Source organism: Clavelina lepadiformis, chromosome 1, assembly GCF_947623445.1.
Source record: "Clavelina lepadiformis chromosome 1, kaClaLepa1.1, whole genome shotgun sequence".
In the NCBI taxonomy this organism is placed as follows: domain Eukaryota; kingdom Metazoa; phylum Chordata; class Ascidiacea; order Aplousobranchia; family Clavelinidae; genus Clavelina; species Clavelina lepadiformis.
The window spans coordinates 24,408,113-24,418,966 of record NC_135240.1 but is presented as its reverse complement, the minus strand read 5'-3'; the positions used below and the strand labels follow the sequence as shown (position 1 = coordinate 24,418,966).

The following is a 10,854-nucleotide window of genomic DNA, read 5'->3' as shown; positions in this document are numbered from 1 at the left end:
AACAACTACAATTATACATTAGTGATTACTGCAAATACAGTAGTGACAGAACACCGTTTATGATTTATATGTTCTGGGAGATAGTAAGCTAAGTAGCCTATATAACCAGTTATCCACAGCACAAGCTATGAATAATCTTGATGAAGTGCATGCAGCGGCCATTATTTTATACTAATCTAATCAATTCATTTATCGATAGAACTTGTTTACCGCCTGACGCAAACTGACAATTCACGAAGATGTTCGGTAGATGAATTTCAATTTCCTGGTGAGAGTTAAAAATGAATCGTTTGGCAAGCGAACTTGCGTATGTACAAATTTTATTACAATTAAACAAGTGACAAACAAAAAACAAAGATAAAACGAAATTTTTTTCACATCCAACGAGAAATGCATTTTTGTAAAATGTTCGAACTTGTAGAAACGCCGTGTTTGCCGGCTTTCGAGCTCCAATATTGTTATGAGAAACACAAAACATTATTTTGCAGAATTGGATAGCTAATGAAAAAAAATTCGACAAACCTTATTGTTATTGAATAGTTATTGTTATTGTTATTAAACAACTAGTTATTGCAAAGTTTTTTTATAAATATTTCAACACGACAGAATTTTGCTCAACAATATATATATAATTTAGTCAATGACGCTTTGTATACGTTATACAGTACATTAGCAGGCAGGTAATAGATCATCCCATGTCGGAACAGCGCAAAACCCTTCTGGTAGGTTATTGATGATGTCAACAAAATTTGATCTTGCGTCGGCAAAACTTGAAAAGAAGAATTGTTGAAAACACAAGCAATTCGTATCAAACGCCTGCAGCAATAAAGTTCATGTACATAGTAGGGCATAAAACATACCTTAGGGTACACTGACGTTTTCAAATTATTTTTGCCCAAAGCACCCTACACAACATAACTTAAATTTATGATAATACACAACATAAATTCCACACGAGGCGCGCTTCAGTGATTTCGCCATTCTTGTCGATCTTGACGTAATAAGTTTAATGATGTTTCAAAACACCAGAATATAGATGAACTATGAACTTATTGTCAAACTTAAAAGTTAACTTTTTATAGGTACTAAAGTATAAGTAATTTTAAGTAGCTTTGAAGTATTTCTTACTGTTTATCAACACAGGGGGATTTGGTCACAATAAGAATAAAGAATTAATCTCATTGTGGCACAACCGTACTTCAGGGTTAACAAGATTACGAAATATAGTACTTTACAGTTAGCAAGTTATTGCTATTTTGGCCGTGTAGTATTTGATTAACGTTGTTTTTTTAGTAAAAAAATTGCTAAAGCAATTTCAAAAGTTTTGCCGCACACTTGTGACGTAAGTACCGCACACGATTTGGGAAACCTTGCTTTTCAGGATTCTTAAAAAATTACCTGTGAGAAACTAATGAACTTCGTCTATTAGCTATACCTGCAACGTTGCTCGACAGATTGAATGATTTCCGATAGAAATCAAAACAATACAGCTTCCATCAGCTACGTAGTTGTCTCTGACCTGTTTCGGAGTTAAACCACTCCGTGAGGTCGCACATCTAAACATTAGAAAATCCGCGTGCATTAGTTTTTCAAATTTATTGCCAGTTTTACAGATCAATAGCAACATTGTAGGCCTATATGTAGGGTACAAGGTCCACTACATTCGATATTTTAATGCGGGCCTAATGCTTCTGCATATTATTGTATATGATTCCAAACATGACGTTTCTTATGCTTACGTCAAGTTGATTTCTTACAGATACTAACCCGTCCGTTATTACAAAGGTTGTTCGTTTCACTCGTGGATCCCCGTAACGAGCTCCTTTGGTCGTATCGTGTAGAATTAATCTTCGAGCATTTTCCAAGGCTACATTTAATGACGAGCTTCCGCCAGGACTGATTCTGAAAAATTAAACCTGGTAACGCTGGTAAAAGTGAAGTTGAAAGTCATTTTGTAATTGGTGCGGTCTTTAGTGAATTATAATTATTCATACAAAAATTAACAGTTTAATTAACGTTGCCTTGAGACACTTTTGTGTCGTTACTTTTAATGGAAAGCTGTCTTAGACGTGCAAGTATAACTAAATTTTATGTACTATACTCACCGTGTGACTGTGGAGTATAAATAAAGGTTTACTTTTTCAAAATCCTATATAAACATTTCAATTGTTGGGTACACTGTACCTCAATTGCTTGATAGCAGTCTCTAGTTTTGCCTTTTGTCCAGGTCTCACATACTGATTCATTTCAATGTGGCGGTGAATGGCATTGTCGAATAAAGCAACAGCAACTCTCGTTTTGTCGGAACTTACTTCAATGGCTCCGCAAATGACTGTTAAGTTTTAAATAAGATATTATAAGTTTTATGTTTATAAGAATTTTTGATTAATTCACAATATCTTACCAATTTCAAAAACAGTATACGCAATTTTTCCAGCTTAACAAAATTAAGTTGTTTGGGGAAATTTTCGATTTTGTAACTTAGTACAAACTACAAGTTGTGTGCAATATGCATGCTCAACATTCAATTACTATGGTTAAAAAGTAGAACGTTTTGTTCCGACTTGCGAAAAAGTATAATATTCACCATGCACAATAGCCGCTGCCATGTCTTTGACGACCTGCATGTTTTCGGTGCTTCCAATGCTTCCACTTTTGTCCAACAGGAAAACGACATCTCGTGCTGTTTCTTAATGAATGTGACAAATGTGACTTCTTAAATAAGCAAGTTTTGCGGTAAAATGAAAAACTTTACACAAGATGTATTGTTGCTTGATCTTCGACAGTGCTTACCAAAATCGATTTCTCCTCCGTGGATGAGAATAGTTTGGCAATAAATGACGCCAATGAGAAATGCAAATACAAGCCTTCTTCCTGCCATGGTTCTTCAGATATCTTGCATAAAAAAAAAACAACTCAAATTTCCAATTCAACTTTAAACTTTATGCTGAAGTATTAGAGACACAGAAAGAGTTCGATGCTATTATATAAAGAAGCTGGTATCAAAAAATCCCCTCATAATACAGATTTGTGTGAGTGTCTTTATGTCAATTTTGAAGGAGAATTTCGCAAATGTTTCTTAACTTATGCTCCTGGCTGTAACTGTTCTGAAAAAAACAAACCAGGCTATTAACATGAGAGTTTTGGCACGTATTTTGGATTTTGTGGTCGGTAACTCGTTACAACTTTGTTTTTACGGTTACTTATTCAGTCTAAACTGCAAAGTGTCTGAGTAGCATGATTGTTTAAAAATCAAAATGATTTTATACTATCAAGAATGCATCAAATGTCAATGGAATCATTTTTATTGGGAAATAATAGACCCATTGTTTGACATTCTTGTGATGTTCTTCTTCATTTTCTTCTGCCGAACATTTTCTTGATAAATAATACGTGAGCAGTACTTCTGACAAAAGTCTATTTGTCAAATACTGTTTTAAACAAGTCGTTTCTTGTCTCTTTTCATTTGCTACAGAAACACTTGTTTATTGTCGAGGTGTTATATCAATAACTAATTGCTAATTAATCAAAACTAGCTAATTAATAGTAACTAAATACTGGAGTAATACTTCACTTCACGTTTGTTGAATATCTTCATTACGTAATTAGACGTTCAAACGTTGCACTCTAAGCTTGGAAGAGTCTTTTTCAAAATTTTTTTTTGCCCAATTTGTGTGAGGAAGAACTTTGTGGTCAGGAAAGTTTAAAAGCTATAAATTGACAAATTTGTCTTGAACCGAAACCTGATTTCTTGTACTTTCTATTAATTCATTTTATGATGAAGTTATTATGTAATTCATCTTAAACTAAGGAACGACAGTCGTTGCCATAATTGTCTATGTGGGGGAGTTTTATGAACTTTAAAAATGAACCTTTTGATTCATCAGTAATGAGTCATAATTATTTCTGAAAACTTGTGATGTCACAATGTCTGACGTCAGATAAAGTTAAGCAAACAAGTCCGAAACTTTACCGAAATGTTTGCTAACGTTCAATGGCGTTCAGAAGACTTATGCTCGTTTTCATAAAAATATAACCGTGGGGCTGCAAATTTCGCTTTCACCGCACATGTCTGCTGTGATGAAAAACGGTTTCTATATTTTGATGGTAAGGTCGTTCAAGTGTTCTAAACAAATACGCAACGCATTTATACAATCATTGGTATCATAACTCGCCTTTACACCGTCCCATCCACCCGCGCAAACTCTCCTTAACATACTAAGGCAGTGGTTCTTAACGTGGGCGCTACCGCCCCCCAGTGGGCGTTTTTGATTTTTAGAGGGGCGGAAATACTCAGGGGGCGCTATGGGGGGCGCTATATTCAGAGCGAAAGTGTCGCAATACTCAAGTGAATACTTAAAATATGGTGTTATTCCTTCTGTGACTAATGGACAATTACCAACGTTTTTAATATGCGAGAAAACTTTTACAAATGAAGGAATGAAACCTTCGAGAATGATTGATCATTTGAAGACAAAGCATCCCGAAAAAGCAAACAAGGATGTTGCATACTTTCGTGATCTGAAAGAAAAATTTGAAAAACGCTCCACCATAGGAGCACTATTCAAATTAAGCAGAAATGAAGTTGAGAAAGGTCTTATTGCATCTTACAAAGTTTCAAAGCTCATTGCAAAATGTGGAAAATCGCACACTATTGGTGAAGAACTTATTATACCAGCTGTGAAAGAAATCAACAGTACTATGATGGCCACTCAAAAAGATGTAACACCTTCGATTCCACTGAACAATAGTACTGTGTCTTCCAGAATTGATGAAATGGCAATTGACATTGAAAATAAACTTTGTGATGAACTCAAAACAACACAATTTTCTTTACAGATGCATGTTTGTTTTTCAATGCTTTAAAGGTGTCCATTTGTAATATTTGATTATACCTTAACGCCTTTATATGAATCAAAATATCAACGGCAAATCATGTACTTTACAGACTTTGCAAAGTACGGTCATTTATTCAACAATTTACGACAAATTAATAAGTTTATTTTACTTACGGTAAATCTTTTATGGCCTTCTCTAATGTCGCCTTGCTTCCCGTAGTGCTGTATTGGTTTAGTTCAATAAGCCGATAAAAATCATGGTCGAAAGCTGCTACTCCAATTCTATTTCGGTCAAAACTTAGGGCAATATTATCACAAATGGCTGTGTTAAATTGTAAACAGGTTAGCAAGTTTCATTATAGTCATAGGTGGACAGTACCGCTGTACTCTAGTACCGAATTACTGTAACGCGGTACTTCTTCAGTGCTGCATGATACCGGTACCTCTGTACCGAATTAGTTTTTTCAAGAAATTTCTGACAGTTGTTTTCAGACAAAAATGGACCATTTAACGCTTTACCGTGTTCCGCCACTTTAATTGGTTGTCGACTGTAAAGCAAATGTTTTCAGACCCAATTTAAATTACCAAAGTTTTCTGTGCAAAATTTTGCTGCAGTGGAACAAGCATCCGTGAAGTGCTTATAGGCCTATCTTGCATAATCTTTCGCTGAAGTGGATTCAAAATTGCTCATACATGTTCATATGTTCATACATGCTCATACATCATACATGTTATAAACCAATATCTCTCCAACATATTTTCTTACGAAACTCGTAAAACTATTTCACAAAATTCAAAACATTACGCAACATTACTTTGTAAACGATTGAATGTTTTATAACTTTGCGTCGCACTATCAAATAAAGCGTGTGGATTCACTTGACGGATCTGATCCGTATTTGCAGTGTTTGGCTGAAAATAAGAGCCGTTTTGGTAAGTTTGCACAAATTAGCAAACCACGGTTTATTGCACCACTGCCAATAATTGGCTGAAGTCAAGAACACAACCAAGAAATCAAGCTTGTTACGCATCAGATACAGTCAAAGCACACAATATTGACGTCATTAGTGTAAGATAAATAATGTATAGTTATTTTATTATATATTATAGCTTCATTTAGTATAGAGAAAAACCGCAATTTTGACCATACATTACTATAATCGGCTGTAAACTGCTTTTTAGTTTTGCAAAAACCGAAAAAAGTAATAAACGAGATATGCATAAAAATAAGATTTCAGTAATTTTCAGACCACAAGCAAGTTAGAAACTAATGCAAGCACGAAGAATAGATCTGCGGAGCCTGGCAAGCAGTTAAAAATAAAAAGTTCTTAGCTCAGGCTAATCGGGCATATCTGCATAACAGCTAGTCCGCTACACGCCCAATTCTACGCAGTACAAGGTGACGATGTCCTCCGAAGTTCTTGCAACGGCCGAGAAATTGGCAACAATTTTGACGATAACTTTCAAGGCTTTCTTTTATTTCAAACTCTTTCACAAGAAACAAACTTGTGTGCGCACAACAGATTCGTGGAAAAATGTCGGATTCGAGCCTAAGACGTCATAATAAAACAAACAAGGAAACTGATTCTAGAAGGCTAGATTCTAGATTCTAGAAGAATTAAGACTATACACCAAAAATATTAGTTGGCAATATGACCGGTGTCGGTTTTCGTCTCAGAAAACTGTTTTTACTAAAATGTCGACTGGTAGCTCTCCAATGATGAAAAGAAACTCCCATCTAAGCCCCATCATTTACAACTTAAATAGCATATCCACTTCCAGTTACAGCATAGGTTACGACATTGCATGCCTACGCTACTTTTGCTTTTACTGTACGATGGTGATTTCCGCTCGTCAACAATATAGTTGTTACCAGCTATTGAAAGAGTTTTGTTTACTGCGTAGTGGATTTCTTTCTAATGTGGCCCACATGTAGGACAAACGTAAGCCAATGCAACACTAATACTTGTAAAGATGTATCATTATAACGTATTCATTGTGCTGTGCTTCTTTGTACTGTATATGTATGTTTCTGGCGGTCTATATGTCGCCACACGGATTTACAATAATATTGCACCGTTGTTTAAGGAGTATATTTATCACTTATATTGTTACTACACAAATGAATGGTCATGTTGGCCTCTTAATGTCTTTTCTCGTGACCTGAGCGGCGCATCACACACTGCGGTTTTTGCGTGTATAATTAAATAGTGCTTGCGGTAACATTGTCATTTCCAAGTATGTTATGTTACGGTATGGTATCATGATTAATCTTTGTCCCAGAACTAAGGAAAGCCTTTACACGACTTAAAGTCGACGATGATTCTTTATCGCTCGAGACCCGATTACCGAACTAGCGTTTGTGCAAGTTCCGATTGATACACACTAATTGACTAATATACTAATATATTAATAACTGTTCGAATTACTTGCTTATTATTTACAAATCATTACTTTTTCTCACGTCTGGTGACTTTCCTCTCGTTGCAATACATTACAAAATGTCAATAAAAAAAAGAAACATTTTCAGATGAAAGTGCAATGATTTTATTTCTTTATAATATTATTGATGTAAAGATCGTTTTAACTGGAAATAAGGGACAACTTTGCGGGTTAGCATGTTAGCAACAGCGAATTCCATGTAGGAGCAGCGCAGTACCCAGACGGTACCGAATTGACTACATCAACAAGATTTTTCTTTGCGTCATCAAAACTGGAGTAGAAGAATTGTTGGAAACATGTACATTCCGTATCAAACGCCTGCAGCAATAAAGTTCATGTACATAGTAATGCATAAAATATACCTTAGCGTACACTGACGTTTTGAAATTATTTTTGTCCAAGGCGCCCTACACAACATAACTTAAATTTATAATAAGACACAACATAAATCCCACACGAGGGGCGATTCAGTGATTTCGCCATTCTTGCCGATCGTGACGTAATAAGTTTAATGATGTTTCAAAACACCAGAATGTAGATGAACTATGAACTTATTGTCAAACTTAAAATTTAACTTTTTATAGGTACTAAAGTATAAGTAATTTTAAGTAGCTTTGAAGTATTTCTTACTGTTTATCAACACAGGGTGATTTGGTCACAATAAGAATAAAGAATTAATCTCATTGTGGCACAACCGTACTTCAGCGTTAACAAGATTACGAAATATAGTACTTTACAGTTAGCAAGTTATTGCTATTTTGGCCGTGTAGTATTTGATTAACGTTGTTTTTTTAGTAAAAAAATTGCTAAAGCAATTTCAAAAGTTTTGCCGCACACTTGTGACGTAAGTACCGCACACGATTTGGGAAACCTTGCTTTTCAGGATTCTTGAAAAATTACCTGTGAGAAACTAATGAACTTCGTCTATTAGCTATACCTGCAACCTTGCTTTACAGATTGAATGATTTCCGATAGAAATGAAAACAATACAGCTTCCATCAGCTACGTAGTTGTCTCTGACCTGTTTCGGAGTTAAACCACTCCGTGAGGTCGCACATCTAAACATTAGAAAATCCGCGTGCATTAGTTTTTCAAATTTATTGCCAGTTTTACAGATCAATAGCAACATTGTAGGCCTATATGTAGGGTACAAGGTCCACTACATTCGATATTTTAATGCGGGCCTAATGCTTCTGCATATTATTGTATATGATTCCAAACATGACGTTTCTTATGCTTACGTCAAGTTGATTTCTTACAGATACTAACCCGTCCGTTATTACAAAGGTTGTTCGTTTCACTCGTGGATCTCCATAACGAGCTCCTTTGGTCGTATCGTGTAGAATTAATCTTCGAGCATTTTCCAAGGCAACATTTAATGACGAGCTTCCGCCAGGACTGACTCTGAAAAATAAAACCTGGTAACGCTGGTAAAAGTGCAGTTGAAAGTCATTTTGTAATTGGTGCGGTCTTTAGTGAATTATAATTATTCATACAAAAATTAACAGTTTAACGTTGCCTTGAGACACTTTTGTGTCGTTACTTTTAATGGAAAGCTGTCTTAGACGTGCAAGTATAACTAAATTTTATGTACTATACTCACCGTGTGACTGTGGAGTATAAATATAGGTTTACTTTTTCAAAATCCTATATAAACATTTCAATTGTTGGGTACACTGTACCTCAATTGCTTGATAGCAGTCTCTAGTTTTGCCTTTTGTCCAGGTCTCACATACTGATTCATTTCAATGTGGCGGTGAATGGCATTGTCGAATGAAGCAACAGCAACTCTCGTTCGGTCGGAACTTACTTCAATGGCTCCGCAAATGACTATTAAGTTTCAAATAAGACATTATAAGTTTTATGTTTATAAAAATTTTGGATTAATTCACAATATCTTACCAATTTCAAAAACAGTATACGCAATTTTTCCAGCTTAACAAAATTAAGTTGTTTGGGGAAATTTTCGATTTTGTAACTTAGTACAAACTACAAGTTGTGTGCAATATGCATGCTCAACATTCAATTACTATGGTTAAAAAGTAAAACGATTTGTTCCGACTTGCGAAAAAGTATAATATTCACCATGCACAATAGCCGCTGCCATGTCTTTGACGACCTGCATGTTTTCGGTGCTTCCAATGCTTCCACTTTTGTCCAACAGGAAAACGACATCTCGTGCTGTTTCTTAATGAATGTGACAAATGTGACTTCTTAAATAAGCAAGTTTTGCGGTAAAATGAAAAACTTTACGCAAGATGTATTGTTGCTTGATCTTCGACAGTGCTTACCAAAATCGATTTCTCCTCCGTGGATGAGAATAGTTTGGCAATAAATGACGCCAATGAGAAATGAAAATACAAGCCTTCTTCCTGCCATGGTTCTTCAGATATCTTGCATAAAAAAAACAACTCAAATTTCCAATTTAACTTTAAACTTTATGCTGAAGTATAAGAGACACAGAAAGAGTTCGATGTTATATAAAGAAGCTGGTATCGAAAAATCCCCTCATAATACAGATTTGTGCGAGTGTCTTTATGTCAATTTTGAAGGAGAATTTCGCAAATGTTTCTTAACTTATGCTCCTGGCTGTAACTGTTCTGAGAAAACCAAACCAGGCTATTAACATGAGTGTTTTTGCACGTATTTTGGATTTTGTGGTCGGTAACTCGTTACAATTTTGTTTTTACGGTTACTTATTCAGTCTAAACTGCAAAGTGTCCAAGTAGCATGATTGTTTAAAAACCAAAATGATTTTATACCATCAAGAATGCATCAAATAGCAATGGAATCATTTTTATTGGGAAATAATAGACCCATTGTTTGACATTCTTGTGATGTTCTTCTTCATTTTCTTCTGTCGAACATTTTCTTGATAAACAGTACGTGAGCAGTACTTCTGACAAAAGTTTATTTGTCAAATACTGTTTTAAACAAGTCGTTTCTTGTCTCTTTTCATTTGCTACAGAAACACTTGTTTATTGTCGAGGTGTTATATCAATAACTATTTGTTAATTAATCAAAACTAACTAATTAATAGCAAGTAAATAATTGAGCAATACTTCACTTCACGTTTGTTGAATATCTCCATTACTTAATTAGACGGTCAAAAGTTTCACTTTAAGCTTGACAGAGTCTTTTTCAAAATTATTTTTGGCCCGAAATGTATGGGAAAGATCTTTGCGGTCAGGAAAGTTTAAAAGCTATAAATTGACAAATTTGTCTGGAACCGAAACCTGATTTCTTGTACTTTCTATTAATTCTTTTTATGGTGAAGTTATTATGTAAGTCATCTTAAACTATGGAATGACAGTCGTTGCCATAATTGTCTATGTGGGGGAGTTTTATGGGAGTTTTAGTTTGATTCATCAGTAATGAGTCATAATTATTTCTGAAAACTTGTGTTGTCACGATGTCTGATGTCAGATAAAGTTAACCGAACAAGTTTGAAACTTTACCAAATTTTTTGCTAATGTTTAATGACGTTCAGAAGACCTTATGCCCATTTTCATAAAAATATATCCGTGGGGCTGCAAATTTCGCTTCTACCACACATGTCTGCTGTGATGAAAAA

The 10,854-nt window shown here is 35.0% G+C and overlaps 2 protein-coding genes across 9 annotated transcripts; both read right to left on the bottom strand.

Moving 5' to 3' along the window:
- Positions 1-305: 305 nt before the first annotated feature.
- Positions 306-5,173, bottom strand: LOC143445703 (collagen alpha-5(VI) chain-like). 7 transcript variants are annotated; one of them, XM_076945019.1, is made up of 7 exons: positions 5,013-5,173; positions 2,794-2,895; positions 2,588-2,683; positions 2,185-2,332; positions 1,768-1,902; positions 1,436-1,556; positions 306-816 (listed from the first exon to the last, which is right to left on the bottom strand). In XM_076945019.1, the coding sequence occupies exons 2-7, from the start codon at positions 2,879-2,881 to the stop codon at positions 670-672; spliced, it is 735 nt and encodes a 244-aa protein (XP_076801134.1). In that variant the 5' UTR covers positions 2,882-2,895; positions 5,013-5,173; the 3' UTR covers positions 306-669. The 7 variants fall into 7 exon arrangements, with proteins under 7 accessions (XP_076801134.1, XP_076801126.1, XP_076801110.1 ...); XM_076944995.1 differs by having other exon boundaries at positions 320-816; positions 2,588-2,689; positions 5,013-5,171; XM_076945003.1 differs by lacking the exon at positions 5,013-5,173 and adding an exon at positions 3,575-3,715 and having other exon boundaries at positions 320-816; positions 2,588-2,689.
- A 2,188-nt stretch (positions 5,174-7,361) lies between these two features.
- On the bottom strand, positions 7,362-9,731 carry LOC143471011 (cuticlin-6-like). Of its 2 annotated transcripts, none has more exons than XM_076969330.1 (6): positions 9,572-9,731; positions 9,366-9,467; positions 8,963-9,110; positions 8,550-8,684; positions 8,218-8,338; positions 7,362-7,598 (listed from the first exon to the last, which is right to left on the bottom strand). In XM_076969330.1, exons 1-6 carry the CDS (start codon positions 9,657-9,659, stop codon positions 7,452-7,454), a joined length of 741 nt encoding a protein of 246 aa, XP_076825445.1. In that variant the 5' UTR covers positions 9,660-9,731; the 3' UTR covers positions 7,362-7,451. The 2 variants fall into 2 exon arrangements, with proteins under 2 accessions (XP_076825445.1, XP_076825454.1); XM_076969339.1 differs by having other exon boundaries at positions 9,366-9,461; positions 9,572-9,730.
- Positions 9,732-10,854: the final 1,123 nt, after the last annotated feature.

Excerpts from the sequence above, each read along its gene's own strand:
- LOC143445703 (XM_076944995.1), bottom strand. The coding sequence starts at position 2,881 with ATGGCAGGAAGAAGGCTTGTATTTGCATTTCTCATTGGCGTCATTTAT. Across the intron at positions 2,333-2,587 it reads GGCAGCGGCTATTGTGCATG|TCATTTGCGGAGCCATTGAA; the intron begins GTGAATATTATA and ends AAAACTTAACAG. Across the intron at positions 817-1,435 it reads TCTGTCGAGCAACGTTGCAG|GCGTTTGATACGAATTGCTT; the intron begins GTATAGCTAATA and ends TTATTGCTGCAG.
- LOC143471011 (XM_076969330.1), bottom strand. The coding sequence starts at position 9,659 with ATGGCAGGAAGAAGGCTTGTATTTTCATTTCTCATTGGCGTCATTTAT. Across the intron at positions 9,468-9,571 it reads CGGAGGAGAAATCGATTTTG|AAACAGCACGAGATGTCGTT; the intron begins GTAAGCACTGTC and ends ACATTCATTAAG. Across the intron at positions 8,685-8,962 it reads ACTGCTATCAAGCAATTGAG|AGTCAGTCCTGGCGGAAGCT; the intron begins GTACAGTGTACC and ends TTTATTTTTCAG.